The sequence below is a fragment of the Phycodurus eques genome, chromosome 2 (assembly GCF_024500275.1).
Source record: "Phycodurus eques isolate BA_2022a chromosome 2, UOR_Pequ_1.1, whole genome shotgun sequence".
Taxonomy (NCBI): Eukaryota; Metazoa; Chordata; class Actinopteri; order Syngnathiformes; family Syngnathidae; genus Phycodurus; species Phycodurus eques.
In genome coordinates, this window is record NC_084526.1 from 24,850,094 (window position 1) to 24,873,106 (window position 23,013).

The 23,013-nt window shown below is 40.8% G+C and overlaps 2 protein-coding genes across 3 annotated transcripts; one reads left to right on the forward strand and one right to left on the reverse strand.

Annotated features, from left to right (window-relative positions):
• Window positions 1-284: 284 nt before the first annotated feature.
• Window positions 285-8,439, reverse strand: LOC133399026 (oocyte zinc finger protein XlCOF20-like). The gene is made up of 2 exons (XM_061670087.1): window positions 8,056-8,439; window positions 285-1,557 (listed from the first exon to the last, which is right to left on the reverse strand). Exons 1-2 carry the CDS (start codon window positions 8,165-8,167, stop codon window positions 488-490), a joined length of 1,182 nt encoding a protein of 393 aa, XP_061526071.1. The 5' UTR covers window positions 8,168-8,439; the 3' UTR covers window positions 285-487.
• On the forward strand, window positions 7,126-18,888 carry LOC133399022 (gastrula zinc finger protein XlCGF8.2DB-like). Of its 2 annotated transcripts, none has more exons than XM_061670082.1 (2): window positions 7,126-7,210; window positions 16,682-18,888. In XM_061670082.1, exons 1-2 carry the CDS (start codon window positions 7,180-7,182, stop codon window positions 17,794-17,796), a joined length of 1,146 nt encoding a protein of 381 aa, XP_061526066.1. In that variant the 5' UTR covers window positions 7,126-7,179; the 3' UTR covers window positions 17,797-18,888. The 2 variants fall into 2 exon arrangements, with proteins under 2 accessions (XP_061526066.1, XP_061526065.1); XM_061670081.1 differs by lacking the exon at window positions 7,126-7,210 and adding an exon at window positions 11,111-11,454.
• Window positions 18,889-23,013: the final 4,125 nt, after the last annotated feature.

Sequence of the window (23,013 nt, forward strand, 5' to 3'; positions counted from 1 at the left end):
ACCCTCATAGATCGCTCGATAGGGTTGAGGTCACAGGATGATGGAGGCCACACCATTAATCTTTCTACCTTTACACTGGGTTACAAACGAATATGCACCAACTGTGTATTTTCATTTTTCTAAGTCGTCAATGTGATTTATAATGAGTAATATTGATAACTGACTGTTAGCTTCTATAAAAAAAATTAACTTTGAGAAACAAAGTCATCACAATAACAACAGCAACAACACCAACAGTGTTCCAAATTATTGGGCACAGCAGTTCAAAAACAAAGAACTATGAAAAGAGTTTGAGTTTTTATTTCATTACATGGAGTTCATTTAAAAGTTCACATTTATATAGTGCCTTTCAAGGGACCCAAGAATGGGTTAGAGTTATCACTGTTTGACGATTTAATTTATTTTTTTTATTCAGGGTCACAAATGCACTTTTACAACCTAGAAACTCAAAGTCCCAAGTTTCCAGTTTATTTTAAGTCCTGGAGGTTCATTTACTGCTGCTCTTCTCACCAGGACACTTGTGTTTCGTAACGAGATACTTTTGAGAGAAACTTTTATCACACACACCGCAACTGAATGGTTTCTCACCAGTGTGCGTTCTCATGTGTTTAATCAAATTTGAACGTTCACTGAAACTTAAGGTGCACACTGAGCAGGCAAAAGGTTTCTCTCCAGTGTGTGTTCTTGTGTGTATGTTTAAATGGGCCTTACGAGCAAATCTTTTATCGCAAACTGAACATGAAAAAGGCTTCTCTCCGGTGTGTTTTCTTGTGTGTATGTTTAAATGTGCCTTACGGGCGAATTGTTTGCCACACTCTGAACAGTCAAAAGGTTTCTCTCCAGTATGCGTACTGGTGTGTGTTCTTAAATGTCCATTTATAGAGAATCTTTTACCACAAAATAAACAGACATAAGGTTTCTCCCCAGTGTGTGTTCTCATGTGTTTACCTAAATTTGAACGTTCACTGAAACTTAAGGTGCAGATTGAACAGACAAAAGCTTTCTCTCCAGTGTGTGTTCTTGTGTGTGCTATTAAATGTGCCTTCTGAGTGAATATTTTACCACAAAGTGAGCAGGAAAAAGGTTTCTCTCCCGTGTGTATTCTCATGTGCACTTTTAAACCCCACTTTGAACCATATGTTTTCCCACACTGCGAGCACTTCCATTGCACGTCATCACCCTCAGGGTGTTCATCATCAGTGTCGGGAAAGTTTGACGTGATGTCGGCACTGTCGGCTCGTGGAGCTAAGAGGCTGTCTGCTTGTGATCGTCCACAGGGGTCTCCATCACCTTCTTCTTCTTTATCATCTTCTCCCTTCACAATAATTGTCAATGGAAAGTTGTCGATATCTTCCTCCTCCTCCTCTTCTTTAATGTGGAGGGGCACTGGCTCCTCTTCCTCTTTAATGTGGGGCAGCTCTGTCTCCTTCACCTCCACTTTAATTAAGGGTAGCTCTAATTCATCTTCATTTCTCATGTGATAGGGCTCTGGCTCCTCCCGCTCCACCCTGGAGTTCCACTCCTGCTGCTCAGGATGAAGATCTTCTCCACTGACATCTGCAGGACATAACAAGACAAACACACATAGTTTGGTAAAGTCAAGCTTTGCTCAGTCAAGTCGTATGTTGTGACGTTGATGTTGTGTATTATCGTTTATATCGTTTTTGGCAATGTTTATCAGCAACATGTACAATTATTAGTTTGACAATCATATTTAGGTTTCTGTCAAAGTTCCTTTTCTAAAATCCCCCTACTTGGTTTTGTGGGTTTTCTCCGGGTACTCCTGCCTCCAACCCTCATCATTACCGTGAGTTTGGTTTGAGTGAATGCCTTACTGAGTAGGTTGCAGAGCACTATCCATTTCATTGTCAAAAGAGTACATCGGTGCTGCGAGTTGTCACACTTTCACCGGTGAAAATGTTGAATTTGTAGAAAGGAATAGGTGCAAATGTCAGGTGAAGTCAATGGGTCGCAGGCTTGATGCAGTTATTGCAAGTAAGGGTTATGCCACCAAATATTAAATGTTATTCACTTTAAGTTAATTTAATAATGACTGTTCCAATACCTCTGCTCACTTGAAAAGTGGGTGGCTTCAAACAAAAGGTGTTCTGTCCTGAGTTGTTTAACACATCTCGATGTAAATACCATGAAATGAAAGCTGGAATTCTGAAATTTTGTCTCATATTCATCTTTTGATCTGAAACACAAATGCCTTCAGTATACAACAAAAAACAAAGGAATTGACCTTGCCGTTCCAATACATTTGGAGGGGACTGTATTACAGCTTTAACTCTTCTGAAAAGGCTTTCCACAAGGTTCAGGAGTGTGTTTAAGGAATTTTTGACCTTAAAATTTTTTTTGAATTTTTGAAATTTTTGTTTTATTTAATTTAAATAATTGGTGCATTACCTGTAATGCATTTATAAATAATGAAAATGCAAGATGAGAATTAATTATTTTATGAGTACAATAAACTATTTTGCATGCATGTATTCATTTGATTTGCTTTTTATTCATTTATCTAATAAAATAATTGCTCATTGCGTCTTATTGATAACAAAATAAATTAATATTACTAACATAATTTGACATGTATTTTATCCAAAAATGCTTTTGTCCTGCCCTCCTTATGTTCACTGCAGACGAAGGCATTAAGCGCAACACCTTCTGCTCATGAAAATTCTCGACACCTTGTTGACCAGATGACTCCACATTTATTGAGAACTGAAAGTGTGAACCTGACAGTACCAAAACAGATTTTGTATAATCAGTTATATCAATTCAATTATCTAATAAACTTAATTACTAGACAAAGATAGCATTAATTATCAAACACGAAAACCGAGTATCTCTAACAGTGTAATTCACTATGTTACAAATTGTTGTATTTATTACTCATAACAGAATATCTTTTGTACCTGACACATCATTGTATATTTAGATTGATAGATAGAGGACAGAAAGGGCCACAAGATGAGAGTGTATATTTGCAAATGAACAACAAGCAACCAGACTCAGTGCTGCTCGACAGTACGACGTTGACCGCGTTCATGGATTATATATCTTATTGCGCAAACATTTTGCAACTAATATTAGATGCTTTGAGACTTCTAAACCGAAAAGACTATGCTACATACTGATGATGCCATATATACAATTCAATTTTGGTCTACAAATCAATGACAAAAAGAAAAAGTGTAAACAAAAAAAAAAAGTATTGGCCCCTCCTCAAATTCATACATTTTGGCATAGTTTCCCCACTTCATCATCAAGAAAATGAAAATATCAGACAAAGATAACCTAAGTAAACATAAAATCAGTTTTTAATTGGTGATTTTATTTATTAAGGAAAAAAAACGATTCAAAGCTACCTGTTAAATCATGAATTAACTGTGGCTAATCACATTTTTTGTTTCTTTTTCAATGATCACACCCAAGCTCGATTAACTCCAGACCTGTTCAATCAAAAAATCACTTATATAGAACATGTTTGATAAAATGAAGTCACCCAAAAGAGCTAAAAAAGCTTCAACAAAACACCAGAAAAATAAAGTAATTGACATCTATCAGTCTGGAATGGGTCCCAAAGCCATTCCGAAAACCTGAGGATTCCAGCAAACGATGGTGAGAACCATTATCATCAAATGGAGAAAACATGGAACATTGGTGAACTTTTCCAGAAATGGCCGGCCTACAAAAATTTGCCCAAGAGCACAGCAATTACTCATCCAGGAGGTCACAAAGGAACCCATGACAACATCTACTGCAGGCCTCCCTTGCTTCAGTTAAGGTCTGTGTTCATAACTCAACAATAAGGAAGAGACTGTTAATTAGGACCTGGATGACTTGCTGTGATTGATGGAACCATGAATTCTGCTCTTTACCAGAAAATTCTTAAGGAGAATGTTCAGCCATCAGTTCGTGACCTCAAGCTGAGGCGCACTTGGGTTCTGCAGCAAGACAACAATCCAAAACACACCAGCAAGTCAACTTCTGAATGGCTTAAAGTAGGGGTGTCAAACTCATTTTTGTCGTGGGCCACATTATAGTTACGGTTTCCCACAGAGGGCCGTTATGACTGTGAAACCATATAATTGTTTAATCACCTCATCAAATCATTACATTTACAGTACACAACAAATTGATGGTTTTAACATCAGAAGTCAAGGATAGTAGCTTGTTCAACAATTGCGGAAGTTACTGTCAAAAGGGTTTTGGAAAAAAATATCACAACGTAAGTATTTATTAACTAGGACAATTTGAAATTTTTATACAGATAAAAAAAAATTACGGAAGTTGGGAAAGATGATTCGCTTTCGCAGGCCACATAAAATGATGTGGTGGGCCAGACCTGGCCCCCGGGCCTTGTGTTTGACACCTATGGCTTAAAGGGACACTGTTGGAATGACTCTTGCAACAACGGTAGCCGTCATATATAAAAAACCCTTGAAGATTCTCACTTGTGAAGAGGCTCATGATTTCATAAACAAAACTATGTCACCATAGTGCATCAAAAGACCTTGAAGATGTCATTCGATACTTCATGGAGTGTTCACTCAGATAACGATAAAGATATAAGAAGATTTTAAAATAGGTTTATCAGTTTGAACATTAAATATTTTGTCTTTGTAATATATTCAACTGAATATAGACTAAAAAAGATTTGGATAAATGCTGAGGGTTGTGTCAGGAAAGTCATCCGTCTTAAAAATAGTGTAAAATCGAGTGATTAGGTTGAAACTTTAAATTGAGGGTGAAAAAAAATAATTTGTAAAATGTAATTAGTCGCTTTTTTGACTTGAGTTCGTTGTCACATTTCTGTGGGGCCAATTATGTATTACTCGTGCACTCACTGTAGTTGTCTCGCCATGCTGCACTATTTGCATATACTGGCCACTCATGCCAGAGTAGCATCTGCTCCATTTGCACACCGATTGAGGAGTATCTGTAACATTTGCACAACCAACATTGTCCCAGATGATCGCACTACTCGTCACTTTAAACCGCATACACTCCTTGAAGTCTCAGCGCCCTTTGCACAATGGTCATTGCACCGGACTATTGCAATATTAGTCATTCGAACTCCTCCAAGTGCTAGAGGACTCTGCATCTTTTTGCACAATTGTTTTTTGTCAATGTCTTTATGTCTCCAAAGTGTTCTGTAAATTGACTGTCTGTTGTACTAGAGCGGCTCCAACTACCGGAGACAAATTCCTTGTGTGTTTTGGACACACTTGGCAAATAAAGATGATTCTGATTCTGATGCCCCACAGGTAGGACGTGACCGAGAGGTGAAAGAGAAATTCTGGAAGGAGCAAGACAAAGTAGTTCTGAGCATCCCAGACAGAGAGAGTCGTGATTTATGCAGATTGCAATGGACATGTTGGTGAAGGAAACAGGGGTGATGAATAAGTGATGGGTAGGTTTGGCATCCAGGAAAGGAACCTCGAGGGACAGATGGTGGAAGACTTTGCAAAAACGATGGAAATGACTGGAGTGAACACTTTCTTCCAGAAGAGGCAGGACCATAGGGTCAGCTACAAGAGCGGAGGTAGAAGCACGCATTACATTTTGTGCGGACGATGTAATGTGAAGGAGGTTACTGACTGTAAAGTAGTGGTAGGGGAGAGTGTGGCTAGACAGCATAGGATGGTGGTGTGTAAGATGACTCTGGTGGTGTGGATGAATATTAAGAAGACAAAGGCAGAGCAGAGAACCATGTGGTGGAAGCTGAGAATGGAAGAGTGTTGTGCGGCTTTTCGAGAAGAGGTGAGACAGGCTCTCGGTGGACAGGAGGAACTTCCAGGAGACTGGACCACTACAGCCAAGATGATCAGAGAGACAGACAGGAGATTAGTTGGTCTATCTTCTGGCAGGAAAGGGGAGAAGCCGACTTGGTGGTGGAACCTCAAAGTACAGGACATCATACAAGAAAAGAGGCTAATAATATGAATAGCTAATAAGAAGTGGGACACTGAAAGGATTGAGAAGAGGAGAAAGGAATACATGGAGATGTGATGTAGGGCAAAGGTAGAGGTGGCAAAGGCCAAATGAGGGATATAATGACATTTATGTCAGGTTGGACACTAAAGAAGGAGGAAAAAGTACAGGTCTGTACAGATTGGCCAGAGAGAGGGAAAGAAATTGGAAAGATGTGCAGCAGGTTAGGGTGATTAAGGATAGAGATGGAAATGTGTTGACTGGTGCCAGTAGTGTGCTGGACAGATGGAAAGATTACTTTGAGGAGTTGATGAATGAGGAAAATGAGATGGAAGGAAGAGTAGAAGAGGCAAGTGTGGTCGACCAGAAAGAAAGCAGTGATTAGTAAGAGAGATGATAGAAAGTCACTAAAGAGGGTGAAAAATGGAACGCTACTAGGTCCTGATGACATACCTGTGGAGGTATGGAAGCATCTAGGAGAGGTGGCCTTGGAGTTTTTGACCAGTTTGTTCAACAGTATGCTAGCGCGGGAGAAGATGCCTGAGGAATGGAGGAAAAGTGTGCTGGTGCCCATTTTTAAGAACAAGGGTGATGTGCAGAACTGAGGGAACTATAGAGGAATAAAGTTGATGACCCTCATAATGGAGTGGAGGACAGAAAAGTTAAAGTTTCTTAAAGAAGTTACAGGTCTGTGAGAGCCAGAAATCTTGTTTGTAGGTGACCAAATACTTATTTTCCACCATAATTTGCTAATAGATTCTTTAAAAATCAGACAATCTGATTTTCTGGATTTTTCCCCCTAATTTTTTCTCTTTCTGTGAGGTATAACTATGATGAAAATTACAGGTCTCTCTCATCTTTTTAAGTGGGAGAACTTGCACAATTGGTGGCTGACCAAATACTTTTTTGCCCCACTATACATGATGAAACTGATTTGTCTCGAATGCCAAGAAACCGCCAAAACGTTATGCAATTGCAAATGTGTCTTCAAATTTGTGTATGAACTCATTTACACGAATACAAATAATTACGTAAACTGTACATGAAATTCACATTTTAAATAACAGAAGTAGTCGCGAGGGCCATTTCGTGTACTTTCATGTTTGTCACCAAGTTGACCACTAGGTGTCCCCATTTTATCTTTTCACATGCCTATTTCAGTAGGAAGTGCTCTTTCGAGGTTGTGTACACTGAGGGAGCGCATCCAGTTTTTCATGCACCATTTGGACACAGTATTGAATGCCATGCGGCACTTGGAAGAGCACTGAGGGTGAGAAATAAAGACACATAAAAGCAAGGACGATCAGGGACTTGTTTCACGAAATCGAGCAAGCGCGACAAACATTGCCTGTCTACTAAAACCCTCAGTGGCTTCAAGTTGGATTTAGCCGTTACAGTCGTATTATTAGGATTGCCCTATGGTGCATACAGCATAAAAACGTTTTTATTTTTTCAAAAATGCTTTGTTTTTGAATGCTGGCCGCACGCTGTCAAAATAGGTGTTGGCTTCAAGTTTTAAAAAAGAAAGAAAGAAAGAAAAAAGATGAAATATCCACAGATATTTTGAAGGTATTTCAATTCAGCTAGTGTTGAGTACATGCAGCAAGACTAATATAGCTAAGTAGAGATAACGTTACATGAATCAATGTAAATTGTTACTTTGTTTTTAAGTTGAGCAAAGACGATTTACAGTGTCGGGAGTGAGACGCCGTGTGGTGACGTCGTGTACAATTTCCACTGAGTCGTAATTTATAAAGCTCGCAACACATAAGGCCAGAGTTGAGTGCTGCCAGTGCTTCGCAGCGTTACAAACGTGCAACAAAACTTGTAACTGTACAGGTAGTGTGTTATGTGAGAGGCAGATAGCGTGAATTCTATGTCGGGCTTGTAAGATTCGTCTGCCTTGCCGAGTTGGAGATCCGACTGCAGGATGATCTTTATTGGCCGAGTATGTTAAAAACACGTTACGTACAGCACACGGTTTGTAAGGTGGCGTTGGTGACGCCTTATGGTGCCCGGTTGTTCGACTTCACACATGAGAATGAAGAAATAAACACAGGACTGTGGTGAATAATTGTAGTTACTAAATCAATTTTAAGTAAGACGTGAACAAACCTGCATTGTGCAACACGGCTTGAGGCTTCTTGAAAGGTTGACGTTGTCGCTCGTTCTCCTCTCTAGTTCGCGAAGGTTCCTTGTAATTGTCTTTCACCCTTTTCGCACACATTATAACACAATGGTCACAACACTTTGCACTCACTCTAGATCTCCGATGTGTTGACAGCGTTCCTCAAACCTTGTTGGCAGCTAGCAAGCTAAGCTAAGAGAAGATTCTCGTGCACCGACACGAGTTTATCTAGAAACGAAGATGTAATTAAAGCTCTTTTGCACAAGTCAAATAGTATTGGGACAAACTATGTCAAAGCTTTCGTACGTCCAGTACTAATTCAGGAAACAAATACTTAGGGAAGTGCGTGTGGTGAAGCAAAACGTAAACGGATGTCGAATCCGGAAGTGGAACGGAAACTCCACTTGGACAAACTACAATACGTGCTACGGTCGCGAACATGCGAATCGACATTAACAAACGTGCAATAGATTTTTTTATAAAGCATAAACCTTCGAACTAAGATGTGCGGAACCTTCACCACAGCCAAAGGTAACCTACAAGTTACTTTTTTTCACCCTTGAAAAGATTGGCTCGCTCTCCCCCCTCTCATTCACACACACACCCGCACACACATACGCACACACACACACACACGCTTTCACTCTCAAACACGCGCGCAAGCGCACGCATACGCGCATAAACGCGCGCATGTCATATGTGCATTCAAATGTTTAGACAAGGTCAAATTATGTTCACTTGTAAAAGGTTTTAATGCACTTAGTGCCAATGCGTCACTGTTGGGACTGTATTGGACAGGTGATGAGCAGTGCCTGGTTTTCTCCACACATACCGCTTAGAATTAAGGCCAAAAAGTTCTATCTTGGTCTCATCAGACCAGAGAATCTTATTTCTCACCATCTTGGAGTCTTTCAGGTGTTTTTTTTTTTTTTTTTTAGCAAACTCCATGCCGGCTTTCATGTCTTGCACTGAGGAGAGGCTTCCGTTGGGCCACTCTACCATAAAGCCCCGACTGGTGGAGGGCTGCAGTGACTTTCTAGAACTTTCTCCCATCTCCCGACTGCATCTCTGGAGCTCAGCCACAGTGATCTTTCGGTTCTTCTTTACCTCTCTAACCAAGGCTCTTCTCCCCCAATTGCTCAGTTTGGCCGGACGGCCGGCTCGAGGAAGGGTTCTGGTCGTCCCAAACGTCTTCCTTTTAAGGATTACGAAGGCCACCGTGCTCTTAGGAACCATAAGTGCAGCAGACATTTTTTTTGTAACCTTGGCCAGATCTGTGCTTTGCTACAATTCTGTCTCTGAGCTCTTCAGGCAGTTCCTTTGCCCTCATGATTCTCATTTGCTCTGACATGCACTGTGAGATGTAAGGCCTTATATAGACAGGTGTGTGGCTTTCCTAATCAAATCAAAGCAGTATAATCAAACACAGTTGGACTCCAATGAAGGTGTAGAACCGTCTCAAGGATGATCAGAAGAAATGGACAGCACCAGAGTTAAATACATGAGTGTCACAGCAAAGGGTCTGAATACTTATGGCTGTGTGATATTTCAGTTTTTATTTTTTAATAAATCTTAAAAAATTTCAACAATTACATTTTTTTCTGTCAATATGGTGTGCACAGCTGTGTGTACATTAATGAGGAAAAAAATGAACTTAAATGATTTTAGCAAGGATCACACTCATCAGCCTCCCTGGTAAGGTATATTCAGGGGTGCTGGAGAGGAGGCTCTGTTGGGAAGTTGAATCTCAGATTAAGGAGGAGCAGTGTGGTTTTCGTCCTGGCCGTGGAACAGATCTACACCCTTGGCAGGGTCCTCGAGGGTGGATGGGAGTTGGCCTAACCAGTCTACATGTGTTTTGTGGACTTGGAGAAGGCGTTCGACCGTGTCCCTCGGGGAGTCCTGTGGAGGGTGCTTCGGGAGTATGAGGTACCGAACCCCCTGATACGGGCTGTTCGGTCCCTGTACGACCGGAGTCAGAGTTTGGTCCGCATATCCGGCAGTAAGTTGGACTCGTTCTTGGTGAGGGTTGGACTCCGCCAAGGCTGCCCTTTGTCACAGATTCTGTTCATAACTTTTATGGACAGAATTTCAAGGCGCAGCCGAGGTGTAGAGGGGGTCCGAAAGGCAGAGCTCTCAATTTACCGGTCGATCTACGTTCCCAGCCTCACCTATGGTCACAAGCTGTGGGTCGAAGATCAAGATCCTGGATACAAGCGGCCGTAATTTGTTTCCTCCGCAGAGTGTCCGGGCTCTCCCTTAGAGATAGGGTGAGAAGCTCGGTCATCCAGGAGGATCTCAGAGTAGAGTCGCTGCTCCTCCACATCGTTAGGAGCCAGATGATGTGGCTGGGGCATCTGATTCGGATGCCTCCTGGACGCCTCCCTGGTGAGGGCACTGTGAGGAGACCCCGGGGATGACCCAGGACACGCTGGAGAGACTACGTCCTTTGGCTGGCCTGGGAACGCCTCGGGATCCCCCGGAAGAGCTGGATGAAGTGGCTGGGAGAGAGAGAGAGAGAGAGAGAGAGAGAGAATGAGAGAGAGAGAGAGAGAGAGAGAAAACGGGAGTTTAGGAAGAACCCGGAAGTCCGGCACACACACCAAACGTGTTGAACACATTAATCGACCCTAAGTTCCGCGGGGGGAATTATATCAAACCACCACCACAAATACATTGTTATTTTTTAAGTCCATTTATCGTGACTGGGTGAATGAGGGGTATTACTATGTACTTTGTCTCTAAGTTAGAGGGACGCCCCAAATCATGAATGGTATCACTATTTGCATTTATTATTGTGGTCTAAGTGAAAAGGAGACATTTTTTTTATAACGTTTTCGTAAACAGGTTTATTGCAGTGGTAAACATGTGTTGTTGCAGATAACCGCAATATCGCTGGAATGTTGTCCAGTTTGTACAGCTACTGCGTTTTCGAAAATTTGGGTATGCTTTTTTTCTCCCACATCGCTGCGACGAATTTCGTCCCTTCGCCTTTGCCGTACTGTTATTGTGTTTGCTGAATAAAGTTTTACCCCCAGTCTTCCACAGCACGTTGCGTTTTGTGGTAACCACTTGAGCCTCCTTCAAAATTCTTCTTGAATTTGTACTGAATGCAGTCAAGCCTCGACACAGAACGTCTCCATCACTACTTTCCTGGAGTAAAACATCATTAATGAAAGCTTATCCAGTTAACTTAGCTTAGCTGAATAGAAAGCGACGCATTCATTAGCAACTCTCAAGTGTTGTGATTATTTTTTGGGGGGAAATGTGTGCAAAAAGTGTGAAAGAAGAGTACGAGGTGGAACTTTCTCAAATCAAAGACGAGAACGAACGTCAACTACTCGACGCTCTTTTCATGAAGCCTCCACTTTTGTTACACAATCCAGGTTTGTTCCCTTCTAACGCTCACTTGTTTAGTTACTACTTTCTAATTTAAAAAAATATATATATTCCTGTGTTTATTTAACAACGGAATTCTCATCCATCCTTAATCCTCATTATTTAATAATGGAATCCCCTCCCATCACCCGGGCACATTGTTACACCATGACATTTTCACTCGCCATTTTGTTTGTCTGTTTTGCAGATCATGGCCTACGTTGAAATTATCGTTGATATAACATAAAAAAAATAACTTTCAGATGTTTAAATACAACTGGTCACAATTTACACTGATGGCCAGATATGCAACATTTTAAAACAAAATTATGTATGACAATACAATTGTCACAATTTTTCAATATTTGAATTCAACTGTTCCATGGCACTTCCATGTTGCCACTGAGAACATCCGTAGCTGTTTGTCTGTTAGTGAGAAGTCTTGGCATTTTATGCTTTTCACCGAGGGCTGCCAAGATTATTCGACTAGTCACGATTACGCCGGTGATCAAAATCGTCACCAATATATTAGTCGATGTCGTTGTTTATTTTTTGAAGCTGCGTTTTTTTTTTTTTTCAAAAGCGCTTGGATGTCAAGGGGAAGGGAGTTCCAGCGGCAATGGTGACAAGGTTAGCATCAGCAGAGCGGAGGTGGCGAGTGGGGGAATGGGGATTGAGGAGGTTAGTCAGGTCTGAGGGGAATGCAGCCCTATGAGGGGCACAAGCCAGTGCAAACTGTAGGCCGGTCCCAAGCCCGGATAAATGCAGAGGGTTGCGTCAGGAAGGGCACCCGGCTTAAAACTTTGCCAAACAAATATGAGCGTTCATCCTAAGAATTGCATACCGGATCGGTCGTGGCGCGGGTTAACAACGTCCGCCACCGGCGCCGTCAACCTGCAGGGCGCCTTTGGAAATTCAGCTACTGTGGGTCGAAGTCGAAGAAGAAGAGGTGGAAAGCGGGTTCTTCGGCAGAAAGAGAAGGGGAAAGCACAGAGCCTAGAACTGAATGTGGCGACTTTGAATGTTGGGACTATGAGGAAAATCTCGGGAGTTGATTGACATGATGATTAGGAGAAAGGTTGATATATTGTGTGTCCAGAAGACCAGGTGGAAAGGCAGTAAGGCTCGAAGTTTAGGGGCAGGGTTTAAATTATTTTACCATGGTGTAGATGGGAAGAGAAATGGAGTCGGGGTTATTTTAAAAGAAGAGTTGGCTAAGAATGTCTTGGAGGTGAAATGAGTATCAGATCGAGTGATGAGGCTGAAACTTGAAATTGAGGGTGTTATGTGTAATGTGATTAGTAGCTATGCCCCACAAGTAGGATGTGACCTAGAGGTGAAAGAGAAATTCTGGAAGGATCTAGACGAAGTAGTTCTGAGCATCCCAGAGAGAGAGAGAGAGAGAGAGTCGTGATTGGTGCAGATTGTAATGGACATGTTGGGGAAGGAAATAGGGGTGATTAAGAAGTGATGGGTAAGTACGACATCCAGGAAAGTAACTTGGAGGGACAGATGGTGGTAGACTTTACAAAAAGGATGCAAATGGCTGTGGTGAACACTTTTTTTCCAGAAGAGGCACGAACATAGGGTGACCTACAAGAGGGGAGGTAGAAGCACGCAGGTGGATTACATCTTGTGCAGACGATGTAATCTGAAGGAGGTTCTAGACTGTAAGTTAGTGGTAGCGGAGAGTGTGGCTAGACAGCATAGGATGGTGGTGTGTAAAATGACTTGTGGTGGGGGGGAAGATTAGGAAGACAAAGGCAGAGCAGAGAACCATGTGGTGGAAGCTGAGACAGGACGAGTGTTATGCAGCTTTTCGGGAAGAGGTGAGACAGGCTCTCGGTGGACAGGAGGAGCTTCCAGAAGACTGGACCACTGCAGCCAAGGTGATCAGAGAGGCAGGCAGGAGAGTATTTGGTGGAGGAACCTCACAGTACAGGAACTCATACAAGGAAAAAGATTAGCTAAGAAGAAGTGAGACACTGAGAGGACCGAGGAGAGGGGAAAGGAATACATTGAGATGCGACACAGGGCAAAGGTAGAGGTGGCAAAGGCCAAACAAGAGGCATATGATGACATGTATGGCAGGTTGGACACTAAAGAAGGAGAAAAGGATCGATACATCCTTTTTAAGAAAAATTAACTTTCCATTCTAAAAACATTGGCCTTGTAATGTATAATAATAAATAAAATATCTGAGATAAATAAAGAAAGTTGAACTTTTGGGAATGTCAGTGTTAGTTGAGCTCACGATTATTGGCACCCATGAGGTTTAAGTACTAAATGTGCAATATCTCCAAAAGAAAATGAATCAAGTGAAACAACATTTTTCTGTAGAGAACTTGTTTTATAAAGAAAAGAGCAAATGACAAACAATATTTAATGCACAGATGAAACAAAAATAGATCTTTTTAGCAATGCACACAAACAGTATGTTTACAGATGGCGCAGTGCAGCCTTTAAGGAGAAGAACACTGCCATCAGTCAAGCATGGTGGAGGATCCATATTGCTGTGGCACTGCTTTGTAACATCTGTTATTGGAGGCATTGACAATATCACAGGTATCATGAAATAAGAAAATTGTCAAGATATTTTAGAGCGGGCAGCACGGTGGAAGACTCGTTAGCACATCTGCCCCACAGTTCTGAGGACCTGGGTTCAAATCCGGCCTCGTCTGTGTGGAGTTTGCATGTTCTTTCTGTGCCTGCGTGGGTTTCCTCCCACATCCCCCTAAACATGCATGGTAGGTTAATTGAAGACTCTAAATTGTCCGTAGGTGTGAATCTGAGTGTGAATGGTTGTTTGTTTATACAGCGGCTGAAATAAGTATTTAACACGTCACCATTTGTCCCACTAAATATACTTCCAAAGGTGCTATTGACCTGAAAATGTCACCAGATGTTGGGAACAACCCAAGTAATCAATACATACAAAGAAAGCAGAACAAATAAGATCAGAAATTAAGTTGTGTGTAAAAATGTGAAATGACACAGGGTAAAAGTATTGAATACATGAAAAAAGAGAGGTGCAAAAAGTCATGGAAAGCCTAGACAACACCTAAAATCTATCAATAATCAAACAGCAATCCAGCCCAGGGACGTAAACCAAAGATGTCAAAACTTTGTGTCCCACGTTTCTATTTTTGTTTATGTTCCCAGAGCTTCTATTTTGATGTGAACGGCATCCAACCCTCATAGATCTTTTGCTGGAGAATGCTACAGGTGTTCTCAGTAGGGTTGAACTCAAGGGAGGGTGGGGGCAACACGAGTTAATCCCCTTTTATGCCCATAGAAGGCAATGATGCAGAGGTATGCCTGGCGGCATGAGATGGTATATGAAGATGATTTTGTTCTGGAAAGCACTTTCTTCATTTTGTACCATGGAAAAAAAGTGGTCAGTCAGAAACACCACATACCTTTCAGATAAAAATTTCACACCTTCAGGGATCCTAATGAGGCTGACCAGTTCTGTCCTCATGACACTGGCCGAAAAAACTTGACTCTTCCACCTTCTTGCAAACATGGCTGGGACATGGTGGCCTACCATCAACCATTCACTACTCCATTCTTGTGGATTAACCAGGGTTGCATGGTACTCATCAGTTCACAATTTCATGCTGCATTGAATACATCTGCATTATTGCCTTCCATTGGCATAAAAGGAGAGGAACTCATGACGTGGGCCTATCCTCCCCCAGCCTCAAACCTGTTGAGAACCTTTGAATCATCTTAAAGCAAAAGATCTATGAGGGTGGAAGGCAGTTCACACTCAAGCAGCAGTTTTGGGCGGCGATTCTGACATCCTGCAATGAAATTCAAGCAAACTCTTTAAAAAAATAAATAAATCACAAGTTGAGGGCATGTAAGAATTGTGAAGCTGCTGTCAAATAATGGGTCCTATACTATATAATAATGTAATGTAATAACTTGACCAGTTAAGATGTTTTTTGATTGAAATAGCTTTTGATTTCTGTAAACATTACCTCCTAATGCTCAAAATTCAACAAATGTCTATTTTCTGTTCTTTACAAGCTATACAAAAATTCAAACTCTGTTTTGTGAATAATTTGGAACAGTGGATTCCAAGGTTTGTTTTGTTTTTTTTTTGTTTTAAATGGGGTTATCATTTGATGGGGAATGGTGGCCGACTGGTTAGCACATCAGCCTCACAGTTCTGAGATTGTGGGTTCAATTTTCCCAAAAACGATCATGATAAACGATCATATCGTTGATGTTTTTTATGCAACTGATGTAATTCTATTATAGATCTTAATAATTCACATACATCCTTTGTAAGAACAATTAACTTTCCATTCTAAAAACATTGGCATTGTAAAGTAGAATAATAAATAAAATATCTGAGATAAATAAAGAAAGTTGAACTTTTGGGAATGTCAGTGTTAGTCGTGCTCACGATTATTGGCACCCATGACGTTTAAGTACTAAATGGGCAATATCTGCTAAAGAAAATGAATCAAGTGAAACAACATTTTTCTGAAGAGAACTTGTGTTTTATAAAAAGATCTTCCAGACTTTTCCTCAACGCAGCCAGTGGTTTTGACCTGCTCTGGCTGATGTGGATGAATTGCTGTCTGTTTGTGAAGTGATCTCTCACCCAGGAGAGGGCTGTGCCAGTGATTTGGTAGCGGGTTTCCAGATAGGAGCGGTGAATTGAACGCTTGATTGTTTTAAAGACAGCTGTGAGGTCAAGCATGATGAAAATGTTGAGGTGTCCGAGTCCATAGAAAAAAAATATGTCATTTGTGACTTGAAGAAGAGCTTTTTTTCTCGCGTTTTTATGTTATAAATCGAGATGGAAATTTCTCATACATATCATTAAGTGAGGTAGGGTATGAGGTGGATAATACTACTATGTTCCGGAAATTTTGATAGAAAGAGGAGGCTATATATTGCACGAAAACTGTTAATGATGTTGAGGTTGAGTTCAGTTTTGTTTGTTTTTATTTTAGAATTGGCGTGACTGCAGCTAATTTGAGGTTTGTTTTTTTGCATTACGATGAAAAACAGCAATTGTTTTTAATGCTGATTTTGTATTTCTAATTATTGAACTGCCCAAACGCCTTTGAAAGGAACATAAATATGATTCTTGAACCCCATAATTATACGTTCTTAATAAACACAATCAATAACACAACATAAAAGTCACAACATGAGACTTGACTAAGCCAAGCTTGACTGAAGTTTTTTTTTTTTTTTCTCTGTGTCCTGCAGATGTCAGTGAAGATCTTCATGCTGAACAGCATGAGTGGAACTCCAGTGCTGAACAGCGGGAGCTAGAGCACTCTCACATTAAAGAAGAAGAGCGAAAAAAAACCCACATAAAAGCAGTAGAGGACAAGCCAGGGGTCCCCTTTGTTAAAGAAGAGGAGGTTGATATAATTAAGTTTCCCTTGATTGTTGTGAAGAGTGAAGATGATGGTGAAGGTGATGGAGAACACTGCGGAGGGTCACAAGCAGACTGCCTCATAGCTCCACTATCAGACAGTGACGACTTAACATCACAATCTGATGACACTGGTGATCAACATTCTGAAGGTTATATGACATGTCACACTGACGACACACACCGGAAATGCTCGCAGTGTGGGAAAACATTTAGTTCAAAGTGGGATTTCAAAGTTCACATAAGAAGTCATGAAGAAGAAAAACCGTTCAGCTGTTCAGACTGTGGGAAAAGATTTACCCGAAAGGGACATTTGAACATACACACAAGATCACACACTGGAGAGAAACCTTTTTGCTGCTCAGTTTGTGGGCTTCGAGTAACTCAAAAGTTTAGTTTAACAAATCACATGAGAACGCACACAGGAGAGAAGCCTTTTGTCTGCTCAGTTTGTGGTAGCAGATTTTCTATAAAGGGGCATTTACAAATACACACAAGAACGCACACTGGCGAAAAACCTTTTGCCTGCTTAGTGTGTGGTAAAACATTTTCTGTAAAGGGATATTTAAGAAGACACACAAGAACACACACTGGGGAGAAACCTTTTTCCTGCTTAGTGTGTGGTCTTAAAGTAACACAAAAGTTTATTTTAACAAATCACATGAGAACGCACACTGGAGAAAAACCTTTTGCCTGCTCAGTTTGCAGTAAAAGATTTGCTCGTCAAGCACATTTAAACTTACACACAAGAACACACACTGGAGAAAAACCCTTTGCCTGCTCAATCTGCACCTTACACTTCAATGAACGTTCCAAATTGATTCAACACATGAGAACACACACTGGTGAGAAACCGTTCAGTTGCAGTGTGTGTGATGAAAGATTCTGTCATCAGTATCAGGTTAAGAGACATAAGTGTGCTGGTGAGAAGAGGAGCAGGTAAAAAAAAAAGCTACAGAACTTAGAGTAAGCAGCACGGTGCCCGACTGGTTAGCACATCTGCCTCACCGTTCTGAGGACCAGGGTCCAAATCCGGCCTCGCCTGTGTGGAGTTTGCATGTCCTCCCCGTGCCTGCGTGGGTTTTCTCCGGGTACTCCGGTTTCCTCCCACATCCCCAAAACATGCACAGTAGGTTAATTGAAGACTCAAAATTTTCCATAGGTGTGAATGTGAGTGCGAATGGTTGTTTGTCTACATGCGCCCTGCGATTGGCTGACAACCAGTTCAGGGTGTACCCCGCTTCTTGCCCGAAAATAGCTGGGATAGGGTCCAGGACGCCTGCAACCCTAATGATATGCAAAATGAATTAATGAATGAACTTGGAGTAAACTGTAAACTTGCAACTTCGACTTCTAACACCACTTACCAAGTTTGAGGCAATCTGGTAAACTGTAAAAGTGTATATGGGACCCTCAATTTAAATAAGCAAGTAGTCAAACAGTGATAGCGTTGAGAATCTAATAATATTCAGGCATACTTGCGTTGCTTGGATTGAGTTATATAAAAGTTCTCATTATTGTCATAGTACTGGTTTGTTTTTTAAACTGCTGTGCATAATCATTTGGAAGACTGTTAGGAATTTTTTCAAATAGAAATACTGGCATTGTTGTTTTGTTAAAAAAAGCGAATGGTTGTTTGTTTCTATGTGCCCTGCGATTGGCTGGCAACCAGTTCAGGGTGTACCCCGCCTCCTGCCCGATGACAGCTGGGATAGGCTCCAGCACGCCCGCGACCCTAGTGAGGAGAAGCGGCTCAGAAAATGGATGGGTGGATAGAAGTTAATGTCATTTTAGGTTATCAAAAATGTTAGTCACTATAAATTGCATTGACTATCTCAGAAAATGAACAAAAACAGCTCATGCGCAACCATGTCGAACACAGAAAAATTCAGAGTCGCCAACATTATCCCCTGACCTCAACCGTATTTATAACATGCAGCGCATCTTGAAATGAAAGGTGTATAGAGTAAATGGCAATATACCTTCAAACAACTACATTGGTAGGCAATTCTTACATAATCATTTGCTACACTATTCTGAGTAACTTTGTATGTTTTGTATGTATGTTTTTTTTTTTTTTTAAATGAAATAGCATTGACTTCGTGGTTGTTTTGTTCAACAAAATCCTGAATGTTATAGAACAATTTAAAAAATGTTATTCGCTGTAAATCACATTGTCTAACCTAGAAAATGAACAAAAACAGCTCGTCTAATAAAAAGACATCTTTACACCAGGTCCTACATGTGCCCAAGCATGTTTGTTTGTATACACAACACGCCACACTTCTCAGAAACGTCTTCATCTGTTATTTGCAAGAACATCTCAGATACTCGACCTTGTTACAGCCCATGAAATTATTATTCAAATATCAAAGCAAGGATAATGTTAATGTTTGTCCTCTGTGGCTCTACAAATGATTTCTGTACAACAGGAATGTGTCGAGGTTAAAGGCCAGCAATTTAAGCACATAAGAAATTTGTTCTTTATGGCTGTTTGTGTATAATTGTAATTGACCCACTGTAATCTCCGAGCAAACCCCCTGCTACTACAGAAATACCTCTGGATTGTGTGAAAATTGAGGCGGCCCCTCTGGCTCCTCCTAATGATTAGAGCAGTGGTACGGTAAGACCAATAATGAACATATATTCTTCATAAATATCCTTTAAAAACATATTGCATGCATGTCATATTTTTTAACGTAACTACAAAATTGATGCTTCCATGTTCAAAGAGTCATGACAGCTGGATGTACAAAAATGAATATTACTGTTGTAGTACAATCATTTTGCAAATTGGAGGTGCTGTTCCTCCATACGATCACTTGAATGACTGAACTTTTTTATTTTTATTTTCCGGTCTTGATTACGTTGTTGTTGCTGTGCCTTAAAGTAAAGGACCCTTCCACTTGCCCAAAGATAGCTGGGATAGGCTCCGGCACGCCCGCAAACCTAGTGAGGAGAAGCGGTACGGAAAATACACTGTAGATGGATGGGTACGGGGGCCTTATGCTGGTAACCCATCTACGTCACTGGCCAGCTCAATTTATAGGCTCCAGTGGAGAAAGGATGACTCATGCCGGACACCCATGGACGTCACTGGACGCCGTATTAGCCACGCCCAGAAAATCTGGAAAAGCAAAAAGATGGAAATGGTGAAAACTGTACACTGTATAAAACAGTACTACACAGTTCTCAGTATTTGCACGTTTTTAGCAATTATTTTCAAACATGTCTAATGTATATAGAAACAAATCTGAATTCACCTTCCAACATCTTTAATTCCACTTGAATCATAAAATGGACGTGTTGTGATTGTAATTAGTCAGACACGGAGACGAGTAATTTATGACACTCGTTATCTTTAATTGATGTCACAATGGAATGTCAAAATCGAATGGCAATTGTCCGATTTTCTCTCCTCATTTTCTCACGTACATAGCAAAGACAGCAAATCGGACAAAAACAAAAAATACATTAAACGTGAATTTGAAGGGACTGGAATTTAAAGATTAAATGTAAAGATGAGGCGCAAAGTAGAAAACAGCATACAGGAAACAAGAGGTAGGAAGGCGCAAAGTCCTGAGTGTGAGCAGGCTGGAAATAGGATGGAGGGAGTAAATGTGCATTCTTGTGCTTATAAGCACATATTTCTTTATTTCGTTCACATTCACTGCATTTTTTTCATATGAAGATTACATGAATGAACCCCACAAACTCGAATTGTGGTATTTTAATTTCAGTGATTATTCCCGGCCACTGTTGCAAGACTGCAAAAAGCCCTAACACAGAGTTCAAATGACAATCAAGGTTTTGGCCAGCAGGGTTTGCACATGAAGCCTCTTCAAACGGATTCACCTGTATGGAATCAGATTTGTACCTAAAAGATTCACACAAAACGTTTTAAATCGCAAACGTGCTTTTTTTGTTGTTGTTCGCGATGACGACTTTTGCGTTTGTTTTTTTTCGCTTACGTCTCCGTTTTTTTTTTCCGCGTACGCTTCCGTGTTCGTGTGTGTGACTTTTGGCACAAACCTCTCGGGTGGGTGGGCTTTAGGAGAAATTCATCCCCATTGGCTAATTCGGTTTGAGTGACAGCTAATGCCCCCAGATGTCATGTTTTTTTTCCTCCCGCGTCACACTGAGCAGCAAGAAGAATGCAAGATTAAATTTTAGATCACCTTAAGGAAGTGTAAGTATCTATCGTATATGTTGTCAATGCTGTACTAGGAAGAAGTGATGTTGTAACATTATGCTAGTGAAATGTTAGAAGTGCACAACCACAGTTTATCAACAATTTAGCAGTTAAATACCGTTAGCTATATTGCTAACGTTAGCGACCATACTGACTCGTCCGTACTGTTTGCTATATGGCCACTGGCCAAATTTTTTTTTTATCATCTTCTGATGATTACATTACTAAATAAAATTCAACACTTAGAACCAGTATGGGTTAAAGACGGAATTAGCATAAAAGGGAAGCACAAATCCAAAATAACTTGAGTATATACAATATCGACTTTTAAAGATTTCTGTTAACAAAAAGAAAATAATTACAGATAAAGACAGTTTTCCTTTCTATAATCTTAGGGTTTATTTTAATATTAAGTTTGTATTACAAAATATCAAAGTAACAACATGAGACTTACAGTAACTGAGCAACATTTGACTTTACCAAACCATGTGTGGTTGTCTTCTTGTGTCCTGTAGACATCTTTGAAGAAGATCTTTATCCTGAGCAGGATGAGCCAGAGCCTGATATCACCAAGTTTCCATTGACTCGTGTCATTGTGAAGGATGAAGAAGATGATAGAGACCACTGTGGAGGATCACAAGCAGACAGGCTCTTAGTTTCACTTTCTAATAGTGAAAACACAACGTCACACTCTCCTGACATAGATGATGAACACTCTGAAGGTGATATGAGATCTCACACTGACAACAAAAGGCTAGAAATGTGGGAAAACATTTAGTTCAAAGTGAGTTTTGAAAGAGAGAAACCTTTCAGGTGCTCAGATTGCACTAAAAGCTTCCCTTGTGAGGGAGTTTTGAATATTCACACAAGAACACACACTGGGGAGAAACCGTTTGCCGATTCACTGTGCAGTAAACAATTCACTCAGATGTGACAGTTGGGAACACATAATAGAGAGAAACCTTTTGCCTGCTCAGTTTGCGGTAAAAGATTCACTCAGAAGGGACATTGAAGAACAACCACAATAACCCACACTTGAGAGAAACCTTTTGCCTGCTCATTCTGCCATTGAAGTTTCCGTGATCATTCAGGATTGTTTTTGCACATGAGAACACACACTAGTGAGAAAGCCTTTTCCTGCTTAGTGTGTGGTGAAAGTTCTAAGTCGTAATTTGACGAGACACAGAAGATCGCCGTCCATCCTAAGTACTGTCCTATCTGCATTATCATTCCAGGTGTATACTAATAATGTACTATTCATCTAGGGAGGAACCCACTTCCACGGCTTCTGACAAATGTTGACTATTCATCTTTCTGATCAGATTGGGTGGTAGTTTTTCTAATAAGTTACTCGACGCTAATATTGCACATGAAGTATCAATAAACTAGCATTGTCCGATCTGATCAGCAGAATTAGGTTAAATGAAGAGGGTAGTTCCTAGTACTTAATAGTTCGAAACAGTCTTGTGTGGTGGATTTTGTTTTAGGTCAAAGCAAATTGCAAAATGTTCTTTTAATTCCCTTCCATTTCAAGAGACAACAAAATTTCAACAAAATCATTCAACTACTGACCATATTTGGGTCAAATTTAAATGTTCTTTTATTCCAGCCTAAGCACTACATTAGCTGCTTTATCATTCCGTATTTCCTGGTCTGCTCACCTGACAGGGCAATAAAAGCCACGTCGTAGGGAAACGCCCCATTGTAGTTGGGTTATCTTTATGATTCATTGCTCCACACGTGTCGGGACATGACTGATGCGTTGCTTCAACGTTACAGATAAAACCTAAAAGGTTCCTGGTTTCGGCTGGACGTCGACGTACGTACGCATCTCGAGTCGGTGGCCGGCTTCTCAGCAGTACCCGTCGGTCCGCTCGGTCTCCCTCACGTGAATCTCACGCTAGAGTACACACAAACAACAACTCACGTCAGGATGGCCGCGTGAATTGCTTTCACCTACTCACCATC